Raw genomic sequence first — 23,811 nt, forward strand, 5'->3', positions numbered from 1 at the left:
AGTCATGGCCACGATCAAGAAGATTATATAACGTGTGTGTTCACAATTGTATTACCAGGCTACCTTATTGGTAGTATGCGAAAGTCCGCGTCCGAAGGTCCAGTAAAAGACGAAATTACTGGACATTCACCTGAACTGTCGAATAGTCAAAGACATTGCTAAGCGTCGCCTACCAGGACTTCGTATTAGTACCAGCATAAGTTAATGGCCTTTTGAAGTACTTGCCCCGCCTTCCTGGAACTGGTGTGCAACCTGGATGATCGCCCCGCCAGACTGGAAACCTGGAAGCTGGATGGCGAAATCCTGGTAATGTCCCTTCTCCGGCGCAGACGAGTTGAACTGAGGGTTGAACGGCCCATTATAGAGCACCGTCGCCGGGCCCCACTGGTCGGGCTCGCTGCAGACGTCGAAGCAGTTGTTCATGGCGATGAGCACCGAGGTCTGCACAAGTGGGCCGAGGGATTGCTAGACGCAAAGGTAAATACGAGACAAATGGTAATCAGAGCAAGGTGATACATACGTCCTGCTCGAGCTCGACGATAATAGTGCCACTACCGGAGACTGTCTGGCCCGCGGTGGGTTCCTGAATGTGCAGGCGCTGGGCCAAGGCGCAGGCGGCAAGGGAAGCAAGAACGAAGAAGGCCTTCATAGTTGTAAAATAACGAGTGAGCGGGGCAGAGCGTTCGTAGCAGGAAATTCGAGAATGGGTTGCTGGGATATTTACGCGTCGGCCATGCGTCCCTTTATACGTCTGTCTACGGCCATGTTCGCCGACGATCGCTCGCTTGCCGAATACGCGATCGTGATCCGGCGGAGGCGCAGCTTACCAAACACCGATCCCGAAGGCGGGCACAACCTGAGGCGGGGGAGATGCAATCAGCGCCCATGGCACGAGCCGGGGCCCGTTTCACGAGTGTCCGGCCGCCGCTCACTCGTGTGGCAGGCGGCCATGTCTCTCCGCTACCGCACGTCGAGCGTGTCGCAAAAAGCTTGCGTTGAGATAAATAAGACACGGTTAAAGTGGGTAAATGCTGACCAAGTGAAGTCATCGTCGATACCAGCCTTCAGTTCAGTGAGGAACGTGCGTTCCGTGGACTGGCCCCAATAAGCTTTCTCGCCTATAGGACCGCTCTAGAAACAACTAAATCATAAACAGCCTTGAGTTACAATCATACCGCTCATCAGCGAACAGGTCTTCGTGAGGCGAGTTGCCGTCAGCAAGTATAACCGCTGGACAGGTACGACGGCCATTACAGGCCTGAGCGGGCTACTGAGACACGGATAATATAACTTAGGCGGCACGATGCGTGAAACAATCCACACCAAGCCCAGCTGTATGCCCACGGGACCCGCACAATCTAGCTTCAGAGTACATCAGAACGGCACTTGTACGACTGCAGTACAGAATCATACTCACTGTCAATGTCATAGGCTTCACCTTGCGAGCGATCAGCGAACTCCGCCCGGGCTCGTGCTGTTGTTCACAACGTGCCCGTCAGCTAAGATTGGCGTGAGTGAATAGAACAATGCTAGTACCTACAGGCTATAACGGCGTGCGCTGAAGGTCTCAGCACTGACGTCGTAACCAACAAGCGTCTTCTCAACGTCTTCGGGCAAGGCGCGGATCTCAAAAATCTCCAGATTCTCGTACCGCCGAAGACCTCGTTTGAGGGCTGTGCCGTCGCGCCCCACGTGCTCGTCTGCCATATACACGCGCAAGCCGCGTAGACTATCAGGCAACGCCGCGAGTATGTCGAGACAAAGGTCCCAATACGGTCCGGGGGCGGGCGGGACTGGTGCAGTGCGGAGCTCGAACGTCTCCAGGTGCATTCGCTGGAGCGCAGGCAGGAGGTGTTTCGCCGCTGCGTATCTTGCTTCCGCGAGTCCTGATTTGTCGCTCCAAAATGCATACGGGAAGCAGCGCGCAAAGTCCAGTGTGAGACTCCGGAGATAGCAGCTGTCGAAGAAGCGCTCTAGCGTTGGGAGGAGTGGGGTAAAGTCGTAGAAGGACATATGGAGGTGGTTCAGGGACGCCGGAAGTGCTGTCTGTACAAGGGCCTCGAGGAGTAGCTGCGCACGGTCGTCTGCGTCATGGAGCGCGAGCGACGACGGGAAGAGGCTGTGCGGGAGTGGAAGCGTGGGGACGATGTCGGCGTAGCGGGATCCGTAGGTGTAGCGAAAGGAAACTTTCGACAACGTCAAGGAGCAGGTGGGAGAGAAAAGGTTAAGAAGGCGGAAGATGTTCGCGGGCGCGTCAAGGAAGAAGCCGATACTTTTCAGCTCGAGGGTCTGCAGAACGAGAGGGGCGTGCTGTGATAGTTCTGCGGAGCCGAGGTGGGAGATCCGCCAATGATGGAGGTGAAGATGTCGCAAGCGGGGTAGGCGAGACAGAACGGAGAGCAAATCTAACAAGGGTAGCCGGGAGCCGGTGAAGGACCCGGCGATGACCAGGCGCTTCACGGCATGCCCGATATCCGGTGATGCCCTGAGGACATTGTAAAAGCGCGAAAGCTTTCTCGACTCCCCAGGCTCTGCATCGGAAATGCGGAGCACCGAATAGAGATATTCGCGTGCAATAGCCAACCACGTTGAGCACACGAGGGTGCAAGCGCATAAAGCTTCCGTATCCTGCGGCATTCTAAGCATGCAGAATATGTGGCCGACAAGTTCGGGGGGAAAGCGCGCCATTGGGGTGATTGTGGTGGTCGACAGAGGTATGCTGGCAATGCGGGGAGGACGGCCGTGATATATGACGAGATTTTAGCCCCGCCGGAAACTACCGCGGAAGATATGCACATTGTCCCTGAGCGGATCACCCGTGGCGTCAGGGGAGCGCAAGATATCGACGGGCCATAGGAGGCAACAAATGGCAGGGAGGATGACCAGCAACCGAATCCGTCGTGCGAAAAGCAGGTAGTAGTCGGCTCGCTCGGGTTCATGCAGTGCCGCTTATGTAGCAAGTTGCCAGTCTGAAGGCAAAGATAACTTCGAGCGTCAGGAGTAGCCGCTGCATCATAGAAATATGACACACCTGATTGCGGCAAAACCACTGCCACATCTAGTCAATGTGCACATACTTCCATCGCGAGGACTCCTGCAGGATGATCACGGAGATCCAGGACACCTCATGTTTCTCAAAATGAATGAGATAACACGTCATGAAGTTCGCGCTACTGCACGTGTCTCAGAGGTTATACAACGGAAAGATGACTTGTACCCTCACCTACTGCCTCGATAGAGGTCTCGCAGCCCACATCACGCCGCTCATGGATGATATCGCCTCTGGAGGGCGTGAAACGTAGAGGGTCTAACGTGGTCGTTCCAAGAGGAGTCTGAGCAGAGCACTAAATTCGATGTGTATGAAAGTACATCAGCAGACGACGTTCAAGAAGGTAAATCGACGTCGTGGTTGAGTGAGAGAGACTTGGCCAGAACCTAGTCTCCGACGAAGGGATCAGATCAGACCAGACGCCACCAGGGTCCTGATCTCCGGGGTTCTCAAACATCGCTGACTCATCCCCGACTACCTGAGAACGAGATCACCCTGCCTAATAGTCAAGTGGAGAACTGTGATCATGAGAGCATTGCGCCTTAGCTTTTATACGCATAGGTCAGCAGGGCAGGGCCGCCATCAATGCGAAAAGAGAAGTGGTTGCGCGGACGTCAACCCGATCAGCAGCTGTGCGCACCGGCCGCCGAATCACCGCCTCATCCGTGCATAGGGAGCCGCCGATGGTCAGCGGACGCGGTGATCACCTCGTGCAAGCCATCCGTGCAGAAGAGGACCTGCCCGTTCGGAGTGGTGATCGGCGTTGGCATCGGAGTGCGGCGGTGGTCCCGTGAACTTTGTTATTTTTTCTCCCTGGATTTAAAGTGCTACCTACAGAGGGTAGTACACACCTCCCGTGAACGTTGTGACGGCAGCTACTTTTACCTCTTGAACGTCGGGCCAGCAAACTTACCGTCTAAGGTTAAAAAGACTTCCTTTCGTTGATCTAGTGATTCAAACGCGTGCTTGCAGCAGCTCTAGTCTGTGGAGTGATATTCCAGGACCAGTCGTTGTCCGCTTACAGGAACATGTATTGCACATTAGCCTAGAATGTTGAGAAAGAGACAGAGAGATGCAATAGTAATGAGCGGGTGAATCAGAGAATGAGTGCAAGGAGATCGACCCATAGCAAGACCCCAGGTCCCCGGCTGATCGCGATTGAAGGCAGGTCACGTGAATTCCGCCCTCCTTCCAGATCTGGAACTGCCGCCCTCCAAACCACAAGTAAGCGCCGAATCGCCGCCATGTCTGCTCCACCACCGTCGACGACGACGACAACAGCAGCACCATCTGCGTTACTCCCCGAAGTTCTCGGGTTTGTGCCACAATTCTTGCTTGACGATATTGTCGATACCGCGAATGATGCTGTGCGACAGGCTGTCGATGCCATGGAGGTCTTTCTTCGCCGCTGGGCATCTGAACGGGAGGACAAGGTCGACCCAGATTGGGACAGCACCCAGGAGGTGGAACAGGGCCTCGTCGCATTTCAGACACTTCTGAACTCGCATGTCGACATTGCATTCGACTTTTTCGAGGCTTGGTCGCTGCGCAACATCTTTATCGTTCCGCCCGACTTGCCCGCCGTCGTCCCGCACCAGGCGGGCCTCAACCTCGAGCACACAGCCAACGAGGAGAATGCACTTGTGAACGAGATACGCGACTTGAGGAGGAAGATACAAGCGGTGCGTCCCTATCGCGTTCTGCTCGCATACGCGCTCCTGCGTCTGATCATGCGTGGTAGCAACGCAAACTCGAACGCCTCTTCTCGCTCGCCGTGCGCAAGTCGGCTATCCAGCGTGCCAAGTCCGAGCGCAGGCTCGAAAAGCTCGCGTTCCTGCGCGCGCCGCAGATGCAAACCCTCACGCAGCTTCCCGAAGAGTTCCTTGCGATGCACGACGCCGTCGCGTCGCTACCACCACACGACCCGTCCTCGGAGGTCCTCAAAGTGCCGCCGCCCCAGCCTGGCAAGCGGCCCTGGGAGACGAGCAGGACAGGTTATCTCAACTGGGCGATCGAACAGCTGCTTGGTAGAGCGAAAGAGCACGATCGCAGCAGCTCTTCTGCGGGCGCGTCAGCGTTCCGCGTAGGCACGCCTAAGCATGTCGAGGCTGCCATCGAGGCAGCAGGGGAAGACTCTATGGATCTTGATTAATCACGGGCTCTATCGATGGTATGCGTCTTTCGCGGCTGTGCTGGCCTTGTTTGCTGATATTTTCAGCAGTATACCACGCATCCTTATCTCGCTGTCGCTATATGTACAATAACTATCACATATGTACGTCGATCATCTCTGCCTTGACCCATTGAATCACCTCTCGGGCGAGTGGCGCAAGGTACGGTAGGCCACAGCGGGTGTCAGCGCCGCAATGTATGCGAAGGCATGGCACCGCCCGGCAAGCTATGAACATGTTCAGGAGAGAAGCGCTCGACGGGGATGCGACCGTTGTTCAGTATGGTCGAGAGTCATCGCGAGACGAAGCTTACACTAGACTCAGCTTGAAAGGCGCGCATCCACGCAGCGTAGGGGAGATAAGCGGGTCATCGAGGGCATAGGGGAGTCGTGACGAAAGCCAATGTGAGGGAGGCATGTGTGCGGCGAAGTGCTCGGCTAGTGGGACCTCTTCGTAGACGGACTCGAGATCCGCAGGGACGAGACGGACGCTCTCGCGGTTGTGCTGAGGTGGCTCGTGGTAGGCATGGCTCAGAGCATCCAGAGAGCCGGGTTTGAGTTTAGGCGGGGTGTCCTCGAGAAGGCTCTCGGTCTCGTCTGCGCCAGTTTCATCGACAGGCAGGGGTTCACTGGGGCTATGTTCGTCGTGAGTAGACGGCGCTACGAGTGAAGGTGAGATCGTCGAGCTGAAGGTGGGTGCGTCTGCCGAGTTCCCCTCGTCTTGCTCAGTTTCGGCCTGTAGTTCCTCTATATCTGTGGCCTGTGCAAGATGTTAACGAGTGCTCCGTGAGGCGTCGGTGAGTTGCGATGCATCGAGACGTACATCCAGGTTTGGGGTTGTAACACAGTCGTCATTGCTTTCTTCGAATATCTGCTCAGTGGCCGAAGCCTTTATATTGTTCGCACTCCTGCCCTTGTCTGTCGACAGTTTCCTGCGCACTGTTCCCGCCCACCGTTTGAGTGAGGTCCGTCGCAACAACTTTGGCATGGAGACACTGCCGTTGCCACTGCTCTTGAAAGGCCGGCTGAAGACGGACATTGTCGAGGCTGAAGATGAGCTGTGTGGGTTACTGCCAGACTGACGCTGAAGCGGTCGACAGATGATATGTCAGAAATGAAGGGCAAGGACAAAGACGGTCGGTCAGACAAAAGTCATTGATACCCTTTATGCTCACCTCTGTCGGACTTTTAATCACCCTCGGACTGAGTGGCCCGCAGTCTTCAGTGATCCAAAACGCTGATCGCCAGTTGCTTGCAAGTGCTTCATGTTGCTGTGACGACGCGGCACGCAACGCCGTTGGGCGGCAGCTGATCGTTGTGCCTCTTCAAGGATTTGGCAATCTGGAGCCAGCGATGAGGGCGGGCAGCGAGCATGTTCTGGAGTCGGAACAGGAAGGTCACTGGAGCAGGAGGGAGGGGAGCCTTCGTGGCGTTTGATCCGCCCCGGCGAATCTCAAGAGGGGCTGCCAAAGATTCATGTGGTGGTAAGCGCATTTTTCTTGGTAGAACTTCACTAAAACTGGTCAAACAGGAACAACGTTTTTCTCAGTCTCGCGCGAGATTAGTTAGATGAAATTCTATTCAAAACCAGCCAGATCGCGCATAAAACGCGATAAATCTGACAGAGAGTGAAGTCTTGATCCGATGTTGTCGGGCAAGAACCGAAGCAAATCTGGTTCGTGGTCGCCCTAATATTGGCTAAGGTTTCAGAGACTGAAGCTGCCCTTACTACATAATGGAAGGGATCGGTTCAGTTCTCCAGCGCTTCAGCCTCTGAGCAACGATTTTACACCGATTCTCCCAATATTGAGGCGCTTCTTCGACAGCTGCTATCTCCATAGTCTCACGCTCGACTTTGCGCGATGCGCAGTGACGAAGTACCTCCGCACTCCAGCGAATGCTCCTGGAAATGTTTGAGCTTTACGTCGCACCCGCCTCGTCCGCCCTGGACTGTGTTGGGACCTCTATCTCGACATCTTCGCGGCGCTGCCGGATAGTCTACGCGGCTTGCATGTATACATGCCAGACGAACACAAGAGGTTCGATGGCGCAGCGTTCGGGTGAGGTCTTCGGCGGGCAGAAATCCGGAAACTTGAGATCTGCGCCTTGTCCAAAGACACTAAGAAAGCTCACCTGCTGGGTGCGATGTCGATGAAGACTATCAGCATGTGCTACCTTGGCCTGGTAGGCGTTAGCAGTTTTCTGTCCACTCGTGCCAATTTTAGCTGACGGGCGCGGTGTAAACGGCAGCACGAGCCCGGAAAGAATACGCTAATTGCTCGCAAGGCGAACTCCATGATATTGAGGGTGAGTGTTATCCTGTACTCAAGCCACACAAAAGCCGTCGTGATATAATTCGAAGTTAGACTGCGAGGGTTCTATAGACAGCCCGCAGAACTCGATGAGAATGATTTGGAGCATGACGCCGCTTAAGCTATATCATCCATGTCTCAGTGGCCCGCTCAGGCCTGTAATGGCCGTCGTATCCTCCCAGCGGCCATGCTGGTTGACGATAACGTGCCTCACAAAATGCTGCTCGCCGATGAGTCGTCTGATTGCAAGTCGCTCTTTGCAGTTCATTGTGATCGAAATGTTTCTAGAGTCTATAGGCGAGACAGCTGGTGGCATCAAATCGGGCCAGTCCACGGAACGAACGTACGTTTTTTGCTGAATTGAAGGCCAACATTGACGAGATACTTAGCTGATCAACAACCGCCCACTCCGGTGGTACCCTCTCCGTATCAGATATAATCCCTTATGGCCTACCCGATGTACGGCAGCGGGGAGACATAGCCGTCTGTCACAAAAATAAACTGCAGTAGGACACCTTGACATGGACGAACACATCTACCAGCTGTTTTTTCTTGCTTTTAGTAACAGATTTTTGTGGGGTCCGCGGCCGCTAGAGCGCATTCGCGTATTTGCAAGCGGACGAATGGCGGCGACCAGTGCCCGTTGGCGCAAACGTATAAAAGGGTGTGTCGTCAGCGAGTAAGTAGTTCAACAGCTCACCATCGAGCCTCCTTAGAACTTTCTACTCTGATCACTCGTATTTTATCGAGCTCATCATCATGAAGACCTTCGTCGTCCTCGCTTCCCTCGCCGCCTGCGCCCTGGCCCAGCGGCTGCACATCCAGGAGCCCACCTCAGGCCAAACGGTCTCTGGCAGCGGTACCGTCACCGTTGAGCTCGAGCAGGACGTACGTACTGCACTTCACCTCGTCTATCATCTTAGTCGCTCATTTGTCCCTACGTCTAGCAATCCCTCGGCCCGCTTGTGCAGACCTCGGTGCTCATCGCCATGAACAACTGCTTCGACGTCTGCAGCGAGCCCGACCAGTGGGGCCCGGCGACGGTGCTCTACAATGGGCCGTTCAACCCTCAGTTCAACTCGTCCGCTCCGGAGAAGGGAGTTTACCAGGATTTCGCCATCCAGCTTCCAGGTTTCCAGTCTGGCGGGGCGATCATTCAGGTTGCACACCAGTTCCAGGCGGGCGGGGTAAGCGTGATAACATGTCGTCATGATTTTTCTAATACAAAGTCCTGGCAGGCGACGCTCACCAATGTCTTTGACTATTCGACGGTTCAAGTCAATGTCCAGTAACTCTGTCATTCACTGAACCATCACGTAACCTACCACCGTGGACTGGATCATTTCTTCGATCACGACCATCGCAACTAGTGTTACCCATAGTAGTGTATCGTCTGCGAGATCAGCACCCAGTCGTAGTCTTGCTGTGTGTCTCTGGCTGCCCAATGAAAGCAGAAAGAGCCGTATTTAAGCGCGTACCCCCAGACTTTGATGGAGCGCCTCAGCGAACCGCCATCATTTCGACTCTCTTCTGCAGCGACTGGTCATGCACGTCCACCTCTACATCTCAGAGATGGCGTCAAATATTGACGCTGTCAATCGGGATATCTAGAGACTAGAGCTTTCAGCGGTATTCATGCGAAGCGCGTATGAAGTCTCACAATCACGCCGACTCCGAGCACAGATATGATGTACCAGAAAGCTGCTTGCATACCCTCCGAGATACATATTCTTGGGCAATGGCTTTTCCCAGCACTCATAGCCTAACAGCGCATGGAAATCACTATATCAGCTGTAACTTTGCGCCATGCAAATGCGTGTGGTTAACGGCTGGACGTTATCTCAAGCGCGGATGGCCTTTCATCGTTAGAGCCGACATGACCCTTCCCCCTCTCCAAAGCTCTTGGTCCACCAAGATAAGAATTTTCGTTCCAGTTTTAGAGCTCGGGCCCACCGTCAGCGACATGTACGCATGTTACTACTCGTGTGAGTTTTGCATTACATCCGTATCAGGGACACATTCTGACATGTCGTGGCGTAGTAAATCACCCACCCAGTGAACTACGAACGCTGGTGCATTTTCCCACCTCAAAGACGACGACGGTGATCCATGTTTTCAAAATAATCCTCTTATCCGTCGCCAGAGGAGCAAACATGGCGCGTTTGAACCAATCGGGGCCGATACTGTGCAGAGGCTACATTTTGCCAATGCGGTCGCACCCTGTCTCGCTTGAAGCTAAGCTGTCTCCGCGCTACCTCCGAAACAGGCTATGCAAGCGTCGGAGCTTCAGAGTAATCCCGAACACCCTCATTACTCCTTGCTCAACTCGGGGCAGCGGCGGACACAACTTGCTCTGAACCACGTCGACGGTCACCATGGACCAGCTCCCTCCGGAACTACTCGATGCAATCTTCGTGCAGCTCCAGAAAGACCGTGATACGAGTGCGCTGCGCTCGTGTAGTCTGGTCTGCAAGCTCTGGTTGGCTTGCTCCCGACGCCACCTATTCTCAAGACTTGTTGTGCCCAGCTGGCCGCAAGAGCACGATGTCGCAAGCTTAGTGCATCTCCTGCAATCCTCCCACAGCATTATACATGCCGTAACCCACCTGGTTTTAGCCGAACAGCCCTTCGCCGAAATCCTGCAGATTGAGGAGCTCTTGCAGACAGTCGGCATGCTCAGACGCCTGCGGCAGCTTACTATAAGCGGTCGCTGGATCGTAGGCAGTGGAGTGCTGCTCGAATCATTCGCGCGTGCGGCTGCCGCGCTGGAATGCCTAGAGTTGAACTCGCTCTGCGAGTTTGGAGAAGTCATTCTCTGGCTCATCCGATTGATCTCATGCAAGAAGCTAAGGATTGGGGCGCTCACCTGGCCCTGCGGTGATACCTTCCTATCTGAGGTCGTCTTCGCCAGTCCCGCACCTTCCTGCATCGAGCTGCAGAAGGTCGAGAGCCATCTGCAACACTTCCTCTATCATCTACCCTCTGAAAACCTATACGAGAACCTCCGGGAGCTGCGAATCTCCTTCGAGTCGTTTACAGAGCTAATCGTACCCATCTCGCGGTTGCTCGGAGACTCAAGATGCAGGCTGCAGTTCTTGACGCTCGACTTTGCCAATTACTACGCCCGCGGGTACGCGACGGAGGCTAAATTTTCGCCGGCGTGCATTGCCGAAGGCGTCGCGCAGTACCTCTGTCCGGCACTGCAATGCCTTCGTTCCCTGCAGACGTTCACCCTCGGCGTGGGTGCCGTCTCACACCAGATGGCGTTCAACGTCAAGGACAGGAGCGAGCACTTCATACCGTTCTGGGACGTGCTCGCCGCCATCGTGCGTTCCCTTCCCTCCGAGCTCGAGGAGCTGCACGTCGTCGCCCACGAACGGTTCGATATGGACCCGCACGCGTTTCGAGACGCCCTACGCCGGCTTGGGAGCCTGCGGCGCGTGGTGTTCCGCAGCTGGATGGACGATGCGAAGAAGGATGAGGTTCTCCGGGCTGTGCCTGAGCTCTCGCAGTACGGTACTCTGCAGTTCCTCCATGAACCTTTCGAGGGAACCTTGGTTTGAGGTAAGTTCTGCCCGCTCTTGATCTTGCCACGAAGCTTACGGATGCGCGCTAGATTTACTAGCTTTAGCCGCTCAGTTCTCGGTTCTGCGTCTCCAATACACCCAATACGCTACAAGAATTCTTTTTTCACTGCAACCTTTCTGTGTTCGCACTGTCAGCATTTGGCATAAGCACGAAGCTTGCCGCACTGCGTCTTGTCTCGTGTTTCGAGCGTGTCTTGATTTCATAGCCAAGAACAAGTATATCATTAGACTGTTCCTCATGAGAACGTATAGACTTGAGCCATAGAGCTACTGCAGACGATTTGAGCGATGTCTTGCCAGCCTCCGCGCCCCGCCGCTCAGGCGCTTAGAGACGCACGTGATGGTCTCGGGTCGGGCAGCGGGGGTTCACGGCATTGGCCAGGAACTTTGGGCAAAGCGCGGTTTTCGGCCTTTTCAGGTGAAGCGCCTTGGCTGGATTTGGTATCGATCTCCGCTTTGCAGCCGGATTTTCGATTGTCCGTGCGGAAGAAAATCCTGGTCGGGAGCTCGGGTTCTTCCTTACGTCTCCGGGAACGTTCATCGACGTCCACCGCTCCTCGTAGACCACCCCCGCTTCGCTCCCCGGGCCCTCGTCGGTCCTCGTCCATCGGTGAGTTCCTCGCTCTCTGTCCCCCGCCGTCTCTCACTTCCCCCTCCTCGACCCCGCTCTCGACGATGTCCTCTGCGATATTCGCTTTTCCATCTCATAGTCACCCGCCGCGCCGAGCGTGCTCGGCGGCGCCCTCACCGTCTTTTCCATAGCACACAGAACCCATGGACCAACGCACCATGGTCCCGCGGCAGGCGTACAACCTCCCCCTCCAGAGCTCGCTTCATTCTCACTATCCGCAGCAGTCGACGCCTTCCCAGACCCAGGTCCAGCATGTACAGCAGGTCCCTCCCGCCGTCCAGCAGATCCAGCAACAGGTGTCCCAAGTCCACCCAAATCATAATCACCAAGGCCATCCAACTCACCAGGGCCAACAAGGCCAACAAGGCCAACAAGTCTCAGCCGTCCCCTCGCAGAGGCCGACACCGGCCTCGGTCCATAGTCCAACGCGTTCTTCACTCTACCAGCCGCTGCAGGACCCGCAGGATGCAGCCACCCTGGAAGCGTCTTACAGGCGCACAATCATCATTGTCTACTGGTACAAGGTGAGTGCATCGATTCTCTGCGAACGCTGCATGTGCTCATCGTTTGCAGGCCGGAATGGAGCCAGTACGCATGACCAGAGAGGTTCCGACGTTCCCACTCTTCCGACTCAGCAACTTCAAGGATATCACAGAGTCCCTCGCACTTAGCAACAACTCCTTCATTGATGCGTACGACCCCGAGTCACAGACTTGGAGCCAGCAGCCCACCACCGCTGTGCAGACAATCAAGCATCTCCCCAATCAACTCCCACGACTCCTCTTTCGCGCTCGCAAGAGCCTGCTCGAGGGCCTTTCAGACCACGAGTGCAGCGGACTCGACCATGAGCTCCGTATCCAGCACCACGCACACCACGCGAACGGACAGAGCCCCACGCTGGACGCGAGCTCCCCGCCGACCAGGCCCGCCAAGCGGCCCGCCCCCGACGGCGCCGGCGAGCCGATGGCGAAGCACTTCCGCACGCCGAGCACGGGCTTCGTCCACAGCGGGACCCACACGCCGGCCTTTGCCACGAACATGTCCGCACAGCAGCAGCAGCAGCAGCCTGGCCCGTCTGCGCCAATGAACCCGTCGCCGACCTCGCCGAGCCTGCAGTCGCCGTTCCTGCAACGCGATGACGCGTTGCAACCCGCGTCCGACGACGCGCTCGTTGGGGGCGCGCAGGGCCAGCCTGGCGCGGCACCGGGCGGCAGCGGGGGCGGCGCCGGCGGCGGGGCATCACCAACGGGGCCGCCGGGGAAGCGGTGGCCGAACGACTACGCGGTGTGCGAGATCGCGCAGGGGTTTCAGCAGATGGACAAGCTGACGGCGGCGACGCCGTCGCTGACGCAGCGCGCGGCGTTCGAGCGCGTGTTCGGGTGCCGGTACGTGAAGAGCACGGTGTGCCGGCACCGGGGCGTGTGGAAGCGCGCGGACGGGGCGCTCAAGGACGCGTTCGTGCGCATGGGCACCGGCGAGGGCGCGCTCTGGGGCGAGTTCGTGAAGAAGACGGACTTCCGGCGCGAGCACCACAAGGTCAAGGGCCAGGACGAGGACGGACTCGACGCGCACGTTCAGATCGACTACATGGGCTCCCTTGGGCTCGGCATGGTCGATGAGCCGCCGCCGCCGATGGCCTCACTCGCCCCGCCCGGCTGACGCTGACAGACCCGGTTCCGGCTTCCTCTTGCTCTTTTCCTTTTTCTTGTTTACGCCCCCGTCATGCCCCTTACGACCACCGACCAAAAGCTTTCTTGTGTATCAACATTGGGTTCAGGATTCGGTACGGACTTTTGGGCATACCAGTGCAGACACCATACCTACACTACTGTACATGTCATTGTTGCTACGCTATCGCCGTTATTTTGCTCAGTTATCGCACCGCTGTCTTATTTTGGCTTATCATAGTTTTGTTCGTCATCGGCTTTATGCGTAATTGTCCTTAAGACCCCGTCCCTTTGAACGTCACGCATGAAAGCTAAAAACACACGAATCTTGACCAGTCAATATCATGTAGGACCACAGACTATGTACAGGCCTGCAAGCAGCAAGACGATAAAGCACATAGCCAGGCAGGGGATCAGCAAGAGCGCTTGTCCAAGGTCCGTAATCTGCGGGTCGCATTGGGATAAATTACATGATGCGAGGGAATATGGACAGGCACGGAATATAATAATAGATATAGGTGGAATATAGATTGGATATGAGTGAAATATGAGAGATACGATAATGATAGCATGGGCACAACCAAGTGTAGCGCACGAAGTGGCCGCGGAGCTAGGCGAGACAAGAAAGCAGGCACCAAGGAACATCTAAAGGGAATAGATATTTTTGAAGAGGGTCAGCCGACAAAGGCGGCGTCTCTCAGGTGCAACTGTATGATGCCGTCGCGTACTGCGATAAACCTCTTCAGTCGTCAGATGTTAGCCATGGCCGGCAGGAGACGCACCTGAAGCGAGTGTTTTTGCAGTTGCCTCGTAGTCCTGTAAGGGCTATCAAAGACGATCCTTGGCCACACAACAGAGGAGATGCGTACGACAACAGAGGTCATGTACCCATAAAACGCTCTCTTCTCGGGCGAGTTTGCGCTCTGAACGTCCTTGAATTTAGTTTTTAGATCTTAACAAAGGGTAGCAGAGGATCGTGTCAGGGTGGTTCGAGGAATATGTTATGGCGGACATACAGCTTGAGAAGCTGGCAAAGTCGTTTGGCCGGCTGCCGTAGCTAGTCATGTAGCGGCTGACTTGAATACCTGCGTTGATCTTGCTTTCGAGCAGGTCACACTTGTTCATAAATACTATCCGAATATTAGCGTGGGAGATACGTAGAAATGCGACAGAGTACTTACAGATAAAGATGGCTCCCTTGAGAAGCTCAGACTTGCATATGCTCAGCCAGAGTATGAAAGAGTCCTCGAGGCGATTGATCCGCTTGTCCTCCGCGAGCCGTTCATCGAAGGCAGATATCGGGGCGAGGAACAGGATACAATTGATGTCCGAGAAGTAAGGGAGCCACGCGGCGCGCTATGAGCGTGCCTGTCAGAAGACCCAAAGCATGTGGACAGATATAAGTTCTCACTGAAGTTCTCGAGCCTCCGACGTCGTAGATGGCCCACTCCCGAGCGAGACCGCGAGTGTCGTCTAGAGAGTCTGGAGGGTCAGTTATTATCTACTCTGAATCTGCATGATTGCGACGAGCAGAACTCCAGACTGGGCTGGCAGATGCGTTTGGGGGGTATAGATAACATAGAAATATAGACACACCATAAACCTCAAAGGTGAGGTTGTATTCTTGGACACCGAGGGTCCTTATCCTGGCGCGGAGGACGTCGTTATCGGACGGTTTGTAGTCACGTGTCGCGATACGGGAAATGCAGGTCAGGAAGCTGTCAGACGTGCGACGGAAACCGTCGAAAGTCACCACAGAAGCAGTGCGCCACGACGGGGACCAACAGTACGTTTTGGGAAGGTACAAGGAAGGATACAGGATCGACCATCAACAGAAGTTCGGAGATGTTGGCATCAAGCGGCGACTTACTACTCAGCCGAGTCTCCCAGCTGGCTCATCACTCGCCGCCGGCGGACAATGTCCCGCACGACGGGGTCGAGCCACAGCGCGGACATGTCGTCCGCGCAGCCCACCAGGACGTCCGTCGCGGTGTCGCGGGGGTCTGACGGCGAGTTCGGCCGCATGGTCAGGGCACGGTCTTTCTCCTTCCTCGCCTTCTCGCGCTCCTTCCACGCCCGGTGGGACCTCACGACGGCCTCCTTCGGGGTGAAGCGTCGCGAGGGCGTCGGGTAGGTCGAGTCGTCGAACGGGGTCGCCATCATGGCTTCCACACCCGACATCAAGGACGCGTCCACGATCTCGTCGGCACCGGCGCCGAGGCGCATCTTCAGGTCTGTCTCGACCTGTCGCAGCGGTGTCAGCCGCATGCGCAGCATCATGAGCGGGCCACGCCGGTCCTGCGGGATGAGAAGTTGGTCTGTAGGCGGTGAGTGTCCCTCGTCGGACGAGTGCAAGGAATGCCGCGTCGCCGGGGATTGCGGGGCGGACAGCTCCTCGGCGAGGGCGTCGACGATGGTGTTGATGCTCCGGATAAGGTTCAGTTGAATAACGGCCTTCCAGGACGCCCGCTCCTGTGCCCACGCTTTCGGTGTGTAGGCCATCTGCATGGCTGTGCGAACCACGGTCAGCCCAAGAAATGTCTGGGATGTTCGGAAGAGACCAACTTTTCAGCGTGGTGGACTTGCCTGAAGACGAATGTTAGCAGGCACGACAGCACGGTACAAGCTAGCGCACCGCTTTCGCTTTGCCCTAGCAGCAGCATCTTCATGACCTTCCTCTTCTTAAGCGCAGCCTTTTCCTTATTCAACGCCTCGTCAATCTGGTCGCTTATCCGCCGCGCCTCGGCCTCGACGTTCAGTCTGTGTTCCCTCTCCTCAGGAGTCTCCCCGGGCGGCGGCGCCAGCGCACGCGTGAGCGGGTCGTCCGACTCATGCATAAGCCCTCTCATCGGGCCAGCCCCAGACGAGTCAAAGTGCACGGTAGCTGTCGGATAGGTCAGTTTGAATTCTGAGAGGGAGGAGCGCACGCGCCCGCTGAGGGTGGGACTCGAGGCCGATGACATGGACATGTTGGAAGAGAAGGGGAGCGTAACAAAAGTCAAAGGGAAGGACTGACGTTGGGGAAGGCAGGCGCGTATAAAGCCTGGTGGCAGCCGAGACGAGCGAAGAAAAAACTAGTTAAAGTCGCAAAGCGGAGGCTGCACGCGGAAAGGGGAGGCGATCGGACACTTGGAGAGACTCCGACTTTTGGCATGGTACTGCCGCCCGCAGGGCTCGGTTGATGCGGCGACTCGGTGCGGCTCGCCACTGCCGCCAGTTGCGCGATGCGGAAGGATCTGATCAGAATCGCTTCGCTTGGCTCGAGGCGGATCAAATTTACAGCTGCGCACACCACCTCCTAAGAAATACCTTTCTGCCATGCCTCTGAGAGCAAAAATGTTGCACACCGATCCCGTAGATGGGCTGGTTTTGTCTTTGTGTCTTATCCGTTGAGTTAAGAGCTGGCTAATCGTCGCTCCCACACCTCGATCACCCTTCAATCGTGAGCTAAATATTGACAGCTGAGACGTGAACTGTTTTCTTCTCTCACGAGATCCCCATCTAGCATTCAGGACCGCCCTCCTTTCCACCGTCCGTGCGTACGCACACGCAATTTGTTTCCATCACAACAGCCGCTGCGAGGTTATCCACAGCCCTGTCGTGTGTGCAACCCACCCTGCGTGCGAGGAGGGCGATGTGAGCTTCGTGAAGAAGCCGTGTGCCCTTTCGCGAGGCACACCATGCATATTAACGGCAATGACGCTTCCAGGATTAATATTGGTGTGCCGGCTGGCTTCGCTTCTGGCGGGCGTGCCTGCCTGACCGGGTGAGCCGCCGCCACATGCCGCCACTGAGACATCCGCACATCACGGAAATAAGTAACCCGGCTCCCACCGCAGAGCTCGCACGACATCTCGCCGTACTGTACAACCTCGTCGTCGCAATGAACAACGGGAACACACAGGCGGCCATCATCAGGGAGTCCTGCACTTGAGAGTATCGCCCGAGGTCAGGGACGAATAGCCCCACAAGCTATTACGACTACCGAATTCCGCCGTTAAAGTTCAAGGTTGCACAGCACGCAGCGTGAGCAGATGCTTATGTAGTAGCCCGTCATTGCACAGCCACCTCAAATGAGACCAAAAGCTTATTTATATCTACAAGCCAAGCTGTCAGTAATCATTCGCATACTCGAGATGTGCCGCCCCCTGAGTCCCTTACTTGGCACGCTGCTCTTTGACGACATGTATCAAGCACACAGCCTTAACAAGTGGATGATGGCCGCAAGCGACATCAAAAGTAAGGTAGCGAAGATGAAGCGCGCGAACTATACTGTTGGTGTGGCGCAGGAAAGACTGGTCTAGAACCTGACCGGGCGCTGAGTAAACCCCTCCGGCAGCAAATGCGCCGCGACTGCAGTCAAGAGACGTAAAGGCCATCCTGTTGTCTTACCGATGCAAAGTCAGCACCCCCAACGCCCACACGGATAGGTCAGAACATACCTCAGCTGTTTTACACCAGCTTGACCTCCGCTGCAGAGAGCCAGTCTGCATAGTGGATGCACTCCTGAGGGTTCACAGACCCACCGACTTTGCAGAAGTCGAAGACGGGGCAGCGCCCGCACGGAGCCTGCGCGATGCCAAAGTGCGCCATGCGTTCGGGATATACCGCACGATACACGTGTGCGCCGCCCAGGGCGTCGTCATCGAAGGTCAGCTCTTCCGGCGAGGTTTCGCGCTTCGCCTTGCCCTTCGAGCGCGACCGCGACGGAGCCTTCGGCGGCGAGCTCACGTCGGGCTCGCTTTCGCTCTCGGAATCGGAGGCGTGGTTCTTGGTCTTGGTCTTGGTCTTGCTTTTGCCCCTGCTTTTGCCCCGCTTCTTCCTCCTGTGGGCCTCCTCAGGCTCGGCCTCGGCCTCGGAGGCGCTCTCGTCGGAGCTGTCGCGCGACCTTAGCTTCTTGGACTTTCTCTTTTTCCGCCTGCCCTCCGACTCGTCCCCACCGTTGCTCTCCGAATCGGTAGCATGTTTCTTCCGCTTCTTGGACTTGCTTTTCGACTCGGATTTCGACTTCGATTTATAGCGCCTGCCGCTGCCGTCGTCAGAGTCGGAGTCGCTCTCGTTGGAAGAGTCCTCAGTTTTGTGACGCTTCTTCTTCCGTTTGGAGCTGTCCTCTTCCCGCATGCGCTTCTTGCCTTTTGGCTTCTCTTCTTCGCTCGAGCTGCCCTCATCACTTTCGCCCAGAGCAGACTCCCACAGTGTAGCACCAAGCGCAGGCACCTGCTATGCATGAACACGCGGGGAGTACTCCTGGACCGAACCGGGTGGACACACCTTTTCGACATCACCGTCCAGCACCAACACGTTCAAGAGCGTCTCCACGTGCTCAACAGTCAGCTGCGTTTCAGTGATCCGGCTCTTATTCAGGAACCCTTGAACTTGCGCGGCGGTCGGGTACGATGGTGCAGCCGAGATGGGATACAGCAGCCGCTGCGATGATTCCCCGGTCTTGGAACGCGGGAAGCTCTGCATAATAAGGCGCGATGAGTGACAGGAGATGTAGTGAAACAGATTAGCAGAGCGCACCCGGTCGCGTATGAATTTGAGACATGCCGCCGTCAGGAGCTTGATAAATTCGGTGTCAAGTTCTTTGTCGGTGTACCACGGGCCGCCGGTCATCTCTGTCGAGGGTTCTAGGTGGAAGAGCATGTAGATCTTGCGCGTAGGATGCTACAGGTCGTATATCGATATGGAGCAACATGCATGAACAACAGTACGCACTTGCACGCTTCCGCTGATGCACTTCACGAGCTTCTTCTGCGTAAGAGACTTGAGGCATCGGTCGATGACTGTCTGGTGCAGCTCGGTCTTGACTTTGATATGTTTTGTCCAGATACCTGTCATCGAGATTTAGATACGTGAAAAGTCACCGGCGAGTTTGGAGGGTACCTTCATTCCCAGCAGCCTGGATGTGACTCAGGACAAGGCTTTCCTCGCCTGAGAGATCCTTCTTACTGCATGTGAGTAGACGTGGTGTGAGACGAGGCAGATGAGCAGGAAGCACGCGCTGAAAGCAAGTACCACACACGCATCGAGTTCCTTCTTCACGACAGCTCGGAACATCAGCTTCCCACTGCCATCCTTCAGCACCTTGAAGAGCCCGGCACCGAGCAGAAAGTTGGTCGCCGTGGTTCGCGCCGCTTGATCTGGAGCGAGAGTCTCAAGCTCCTTATTCGCTATCGTCTAGCGCAACGCGTAAGCCTCGCTCAACGTTCTTTGTGGAAGGAAGAAACGTGCACACCCGGTCATCTGCAGCGAGTGCAGCCTGGTGAATCTTCTGCTCGAGGGCGTTGAGCTTGCGACCGCTCATTTAAGCAAACTTCAGCTACTATAGCATGTATAGATCGTGAAAGTGAGGTCTCCCTCCCAACTAGACGGGAGAGTGGAAGGCGGAGGCGGAAGTGGTGGAAGATGCGAGTACCTAAAGGCGCCGTCTGAGGGTTAAGGTTATGATCTGATGCGCTGATGCGCTCTTCCTTTTCTAGGTACCGAACATAGCTCGGGCGTCTGAGTCCTGATTCGACCGCCGGGCCTGATGGTGACCTTCACGATGACTATATCTTTCTATAAATTTCGATGCTAGCTTCGACATCGCTGGACTTACGCTAGTAGGCTCATCCGCGTTGACCATTTGCTGAGGTCTCTGAATCCCGTTTTCAGATGCCAACTCATTATTCCGCCGCCCCGAACTTCATGTCTTCAATGGTACATCAAGCTCCCCTGAATTGGCACCATACCGCGTTCACGAGACGAGGATCTGAGTTTGAATGAAGCTATATCCTTTCCGGATACGTGCCGATAACTATGTGTAGACCTGAGAGCTGGGATGCAACTAACACCAAGAGGTCTTCCTTGGAGATACGCTATGCAGCCTCGCCGCAAGTAGACCGTGCGTAGCTAGTAATTTAGTCGTGCTCATCCCTGAAACTATACAGACTTGCAATCTCCGACAGACCTGTCCTTTCGTGCTTCTCCTGTCTCTTCTTCCCTCTGCTCCTTGTCTCCGCCTCTCGCGCTGCACAACAGGGATGAATTACATTGACCACCTGTCAAGGTCACTTGCCCTTCCGCCGCCCATTAACCGATCCTTATCTCGCTATCCTCAAGCCTACTCAATTGAAGGGGAACGCAATATAAGTAGGGCTGATCCACGCTCGTCAGGTTCTCTACACTTCACTGTATCGTGCCGTGATGCTTTGCTTCTCTGTTCTTCTGCATGCGGTCTCACTCTTCATCGTGCTGATGGTACGTGTTCGTTCGCGCTTCTTGAGGTTGGTTGCGTTCTCAGGTACGCTTCGCAGATGATTACCACGCCTACGTCCGTCCGCGCCTACACAACAACGTCATTTTCCACGTGGGGTGGCCTTGTCTATCCTACAACGCCGTCTACTATTATCCTCAGCCCCTCATCGACGGATGGATAATGAGCAGCCCGATGTCGGAGCTTACAGCAATTTACTTACGTGTAAGTGCTTGGCATCTCTTCATATCGTAGACCCATAAGAATTCTTACTAATTCTGTAGGCGACTGTTAACCGTGCGGACTATTCGGAGGCGAGGCGCGAGGCATCCGGTCCTCACAAATGTGTACTCTTGGACGTTCGGCTGTGCGAGCGTTCGAGCACAAGCGCACTGCCTGTCAGCACTCTGCCTGAAATCGCCCTGTAAAGTGCTTGTGACAATACTGCGCCCTGTGCTCTACTACGGAGTGTTTCATCGGATAGTAGACATCAGCGCGGCGCCGCAGAAATAGCTGACAGAGGCAGCCTCTTCATCTGCGAGCGTAATGCTGGGCCACCATTCGCCCTTGGACTTAGTCATCGGCCGACTATTCCAGTTTACAAAGGTGCAGCAAGCTGCAAGGCCGATTTCAAACGTCATTCTTCGGTCTATTCTCGACCCATGAACTCGGCTCTGTGTTCCCGTCGGTTTCGTGCCGCAGTGCGGAGAGAAGGGCAGTGCCTTCCTCGAGGCAAGGCACAGCTGCGATCTGTGAGTGGCCCGGCAGCGAACGTTGCATCGGGGCTTGCCTAGCCTCGTCTCCCGCGTACCATAGCCCTCGTCATTGATGTTAACTGTGTACATACTTTCTACGTATCTCGCTGCGCTGAACGTCCGGATCTGTATAGATTTCCCATGCCCTGCAGCTGAGAGTGTCATACGCAATATCTTAGTGTCAGAACGGGACTAGTCAGCTGGATGTGCTTCACAAGGACAGAGCCCAAAGTATCTGCTTCTGGTCAGCTGCATAGTGGTACGAGATCAGCATGGGACCCGTGCCCAGAGTTTCGCACGGTCAGCGAGCACATGAAAGCGCGGCTCGGATAGGCCGGAGCCGAAATTCGTGATCGCTAGCGCACGGCGAGAATCGCCGCCAACAGAGTAAAGCGAACCATCTCAGGCCCTTCCAGCCGGGCCAGGCTGGGGTATATAAGTCGTGCGCACGCCGCCCCAGCCGGTCGTCGTGTCCTTTCGACTCAACCACCCCCAAGACCTTTACGCGTTACCTTTTTACCCGCCCAGCCCCGCCGCTACACGCTTCACGACCGAAATGATGTTCACAAAGGCCGTCGCTGCTCTTTTCCTTAGTGCTCTCGCCCAAACAGGCATGACCTACGCTGCTCCTCTTGAGAAGAGGGACGTCTACTCGCCGCCGGTGCTCTATCCCCACACTGGCACTGTTTGGTATTCGGGACAGACTCACAACGTGACATGGTGTGTTCTCCTGCTGTGCTCACCTTGGTTGTCGCTGAAGGCATGCCTGCGCTTTCTAGGGACAACTCGAACCCACCCACGTCCATCTCGAACAGGGCGTTCATCCTCCTCCGTCAGGGCAATTCCGAGCTACCCGGTATGTCGCATGTTACTATGTCTGCGAAACTTAATTCATTGATCCCCGTCATCTCAGTTGTCCTTGCCCACGACTTTGACCTGCGTGCGGGCCGTGTGGAGGTCGAGGTCCCCGACGTCATCACCGGGAACTTTAGCATCGTCTGTGAGTGCTAGCCGTCTGCCTCCTCGCTGACTCTTTTGCTCATGATCGTCCTAGTGTTCGGTGACTCTGGCAACTGGAGCGAAGACTTCCTCATCAATGGCCCCATTGACTTCTAATCATCTCATTCGAACGTTCACGACAAACTCAGACGACTGCCACGGACTTTTTGAACGCACACCCTCACGAACTTTTGCATCTAACAACTGAACTTTGGCGCTCCGTTACTCGTTGGACTTCGTAGTGCTTTCATAGCGAACTTTTGCTCGGGGAATGTGTTAATAGTACCGCCGTGCTTGGATCATTTCGGACCTTAGCATACTTAATTACGTAACACCATAATACACTGCATGGAATCGGTGCTGTCGTGTCATTGTCTGACGCGACGTGATGCATATGGGTATCCGCAGTAGCCCCGACTTACTCGCCGGCAGATACGTGACACTAACGGCCGACTGTGTCCTCGACCTGGCGGACTTGACTCTCCTGCACCGACACGGAGATATCGAGACTGCAAGATGGGGGAATGTTGCCGAGTCCGCCGTCTAATCCAGCCAGCCAGCCGGTTCTCTGGGGAGGGGGTCGAACTTCTGCGGGGTAGTGAGGTGAGCTCTCCTGATGCAGGTTAGTCACTCCGCGTGCTGTCGACAAAGGGAAACCCATGCTTTGAATATCCTGATAGACGGGGAAAGCATTATCCATCCGCTACCGCCTCGTCCTTTTACCATCCTTAGCTTCTCGCATCCGCGCCGCTACGCTTCTGATACCGCCACAACTCTGCTTAAGAGGCACATTGTTGAGCAAGCGAGCAGCGCTCCGAAGCTCAGCGCCCGTCGGCCGGATCTCAGCGGAGTGCTCAGGTGGTCGTTCGACTGAGCGGGGGAGCATGTCGCGCGGATAGGTTACTGTCGATGGACAGGCGTAGTAGGCACGCTCGAGAAAATCCAGGGGAAGGATAAACATAAACCTACCGTATGTTAAAGCTGAGCATCCTACAAAAGAATACTAGCGCGGATAATGTCAGCTAGATTGAACGCCTGCAAAGGGAACCAAGAGAGCCCAGAGCGAGCTGGCTGGATTGGCGAATACAATAAGCGACAAGAACTCCCAGTATAAAGACGACATATGCGCAAGTCGCGGCAAGTCGCCGTCAACGTTGGACATTTCGTCTCAAACACATCTAAACAGGGTAGATGATAGGCACGACACGAGCAGAGCGAGGCATTCGCGAGATAGAGAGACAGGCCAGCCTGAGTGCAATAAATGCTGTATTTGAAGTCCAGAGTTGTGTCAGATTAAGAGTTGCAGTAGCGCCAGCGAGCTGCCATTGGTACGCGGCGGGCATATTCGGATCATCCGAGCCAACGCCACGAAGGTTTCCCCTTTCCACCACCAACGCTGCCTGG

The 23,811-nt window shown here is 55.6% G+C and overlaps 10 protein-coding genes across 10 annotated transcripts; 6 read left to right on the top strand and 4 right to left on the bottom strand.

Moving 5' to 3' along the window:
- Positions 1-3: 3 nt before the first annotated feature.
- On the bottom strand, positions 4-1,670 carry PHACADRAFT_253253 (uncharacterized protein). Its single transcript, XM_007394031.1, has 6 exons — positions 1,541-1,670; positions 1,418-1,474; positions 1,037-1,362; positions 521-960; positions 226-465; positions 4-169 (listed from the first exon to the last, which is right to left on the bottom strand). Exons 4-6 carry the CDS (start codon positions 647-649, stop codon positions 116-118), a joined length of 423 nt encoding a protein of 140 aa, XP_007394093.1. The 5' UTR covers positions 650-960; positions 1,037-1,362; positions 1,418-1,474; positions 1,541-1,670; the 3' UTR covers positions 4-115.
- Positions 1,671-3,594: 1,924 nt separating this feature from the next.
- On the top strand, positions 3,595-4,065 carry PHACADRAFT_253255 (uncharacterized protein). The gene has a single exon (XM_007394032.1). It carries the CDS (start codon positions 3,635-3,637, stop codon positions 3,992-3,994), a length of 360 nt encoding a protein of 119 aa, XP_007394094.1. The 5' UTR covers positions 3,595-3,634; the 3' UTR covers positions 3,995-4,065.
- Positions 4,066-4,293: 228 nt separating this feature from the next.
- On the top strand, positions 4,294-5,201 carry PHACADRAFT_91614 (uncharacterized protein; the record flags this gene model as incomplete). Its single annotated transcript, XM_007394033.1, has 2 exons — positions 4,294-4,731; positions 4,791-5,201. The coding sequence occupies 2 exons, from the start codon at positions 4,294-4,296 to the stop codon at positions 5,199-5,201; spliced, it is 849 nt and encodes a 282-aa protein (XP_007394095.1).
- A 208-nt stretch (positions 5,202-5,409) lies between these two features.
- PHACADRAFT_207523 (uncharacterized protein) lies at positions 5,410-6,258 on the bottom strand (the record flags this gene model as incomplete). The annotated part of the gene is made up of 2 exons (XM_007394034.1): positions 5,410-5,979; positions 6,043-6,258. The coding sequence occupies 2 exons, from the start codon at positions 6,256-6,258 to the stop codon at positions 5,530-5,532; spliced, it is 666 nt and encodes a 221-aa protein (XP_007394096.1). The 3' UTR covers positions 5,410-5,529.
- Positions 6,259-8,290: 2,032 nt separating this feature from the next.
- Positions 8,291-8,823, top strand: PHACADRAFT_27170 (uncharacterized protein; the record flags this gene model as incomplete). Its single annotated transcript, XM_007393978.1, has 3 exons — positions 8,291-8,419; positions 8,479-8,718; positions 8,770-8,823. 3 exons carry the CDS (start codon positions 8,291-8,293, stop codon positions 8,821-8,823), a joined length of 423 nt encoding a protein of 140 aa, XP_007394040.1.
- Positions 8,824-9,597: 774 nt separating this feature from the next.
- Positions 9,598-9,947, top strand: PHACADRAFT_253259 (uncharacterized protein). Its single transcript, XM_007394035.1, has one exon. It carries the CDS (start codon positions 9,685-9,687, stop codon positions 9,886-9,888), a length of 204 nt encoding a protein of 67 aa, XP_007394097.1. The 5' UTR covers positions 9,598-9,684; the 3' UTR covers positions 9,889-9,947.
- A 1,511-nt stretch (positions 9,948-11,458) lies between these two features.
- On the top strand, positions 11,459-13,408 carry PHACADRAFT_92809 (uncharacterized protein; the record flags this gene model as incomplete). The annotated part of the gene is made up of 3 exons (XM_007394036.1): positions 11,459-11,746; positions 12,196-12,273; positions 12,323-13,408. 3 exons carry the CDS (start codon positions 11,459-11,461, stop codon positions 13,406-13,408), a joined length of 1,452 nt encoding a protein of 483 aa, XP_007394098.1.
- A 504-nt stretch (positions 13,409-13,912) lies between these two features.
- Positions 13,913-16,262, bottom strand: PHACADRAFT_253262 (uncharacterized protein). Its single transcript, XM_007394037.1, has 10 exons — positions 16,052-16,262; positions 15,982-16,002; positions 15,287-15,926; positions 15,013-15,134; positions 14,828-14,898; positions 14,598-14,772; positions 14,433-14,546; positions 14,286-14,368; positions 14,199-14,232; positions 13,913-14,143 (listed from the first exon to the last, which is right to left on the bottom strand). The coding sequence occupies exons 1-10, from the start codon at positions 16,083-16,085 to the stop codon at positions 14,091-14,093; spliced, it is 1,347 nt and encodes a 448-aa protein (XP_007394099.1). The 5' UTR covers positions 16,086-16,262; the 3' UTR covers positions 13,913-14,090.
- Positions 16,263-17,450: 1,188 nt separating this feature from the next.
- PHACADRAFT_117896 (uncharacterized protein) lies at positions 17,451-19,824 on the bottom strand. The gene is made up of 8 exons (XM_007394038.1): positions 19,655-19,824; positions 19,438-19,596; positions 19,303-19,363; positions 19,135-19,250; positions 18,940-19,083; positions 18,688-18,879; positions 17,859-18,633; positions 17,451-17,803 (listed from the first exon to the last, which is right to left on the bottom strand). Exons 1-7 carry the CDS (start codon positions 19,721-19,723, stop codon positions 17,869-17,871), a joined length of 1,506 nt encoding a protein of 501 aa, XP_007394100.1. The 5' UTR covers positions 19,724-19,824; the 3' UTR covers positions 17,451-17,803; positions 17,859-17,868.
- A 2,073-nt stretch (positions 19,825-21,897) lies between these two features.
- Positions 21,898-22,792, top strand: PHACADRAFT_253270 (uncharacterized protein). The gene is made up of 4 exons (XM_007394039.1): positions 21,898-22,128; positions 22,188-22,264; positions 22,322-22,408; positions 22,463-22,792. Exons 1-4 carry the CDS (start codon positions 21,965-21,967, stop codon positions 22,522-22,524), a joined length of 390 nt encoding a protein of 129 aa, XP_007394101.1. The 5' UTR covers positions 21,898-21,964; the 3' UTR covers positions 22,525-22,792.
- Positions 22,793-23,811: the final 1,019 nt, after the last annotated feature.

Source organism: Phanerochaete carnosa (assembly GCF_000300595.1).
Source record: "Phanerochaete carnosa HHB-10118-sp unplaced genomic scaffold PHACAscaffold_4, whole genome shotgun sequence".
Lineage (NCBI taxonomy): Eukaryota > Fungi > Basidiomycota > Agaricomycetes > Polyporales > Phanerochaetaceae > Phanerochaete > Phanerochaete carnosa.

Bases quoted from the DNA above. Each gene is read 5' to 3' on its own strand.
- PHACADRAFT_253270 (XM_007394039.1), top strand. From the start codon at position 21,965: ATGATGTTCACAAAGGCCGTCGCTGCTCTTTTCCTTAGTGCTCTCGCC. The intron at 22,129-22,187 runs GTGTGTTCTCCT...TGCGCTTTCTAG, and splicing joins CAGACTCACAACGTGACATG to GGACAACTCGAACCCACCCA. The intron at 22,409-22,462 runs GTGAGTGCTAGC...TGATCGTCCTAG, and splicing joins CGGGAACTTTAGCATCGTCT to TGTTCGGTGACTCTGGCAAC.
- PHACADRAFT_253259 (XM_007394035.1), top strand. From the start codon at position 9,685: ATGGCGCGTTTGAACCAATCGGGGCCGATACTGTGCAGAGGCTACATT.
- PHACADRAFT_117896 (XM_007394038.1), bottom strand. From the start codon at position 19,723: ATGAGCGGTCGCAAGCTCAACGCCCTCGAGCAGAAGATTCACCAGGCT. The intron at 19,364-19,437 runs GTGGTACTTGCT...ACATGCAGTAAG, and splicing joins AGAAGGAACTCGATGCGTGT to AAGGATCTCTCAGGCGAGGA. The intron at 19,251-19,302 runs GTACCCTCCAAA...TCTCGATGACAG, and splicing joins CCAGGCTGCTGGGAATGAAG to GTATCTGGACAAAACATATC.
- PHACADRAFT_253262 (XM_007394037.1), bottom strand. From the start codon at position 16,085: ATGAAGATGCTGCTGCTAGGGCAAAGCGAAAGCG. The intron at 14,773-14,827 runs GTGAGAACTTAT...GCACGCTCATAG, and splicing joins TCGGAGGCTCGAGAACTTCA to CGCGCCGCGTGGCTCCCTTA. The intron at 14,547-14,597 runs GTAAGTACTCTG...ATATTCGGATAG, and splicing joins CAAGGGAGCCATCTTTATCT to TATTTATGAACAAGTGTGAC.
- PHACADRAFT_253253 (XM_007394031.1), bottom strand. From the start codon at position 649: ATGAAGGCCTTCTTCGTTCTTGCTTCCCTTGCCGCCTGCGCCTTGGCC. The intron at 466-520 runs GTATGTATCACC...CTTTGCGTCTAG, and splicing joins TCGTCGAGCTCGAGCAGGAC to CAATCCCTCGGCCCACTTGT. The intron at 170-225 runs GCAAGTACTTCA...AAGTCCTGGTAG, and splicing joins ACCAGTTCCAGGAAGGCGGG to GCGACGCTTAGCAATGTCTT.
- PHACADRAFT_253255 (XM_007394032.1), top strand. From the start codon at position 3,635: ATGCGAAAAGAGAAGTGGTTGCGCGGACGTCAACCCGATCAGCAGCTG.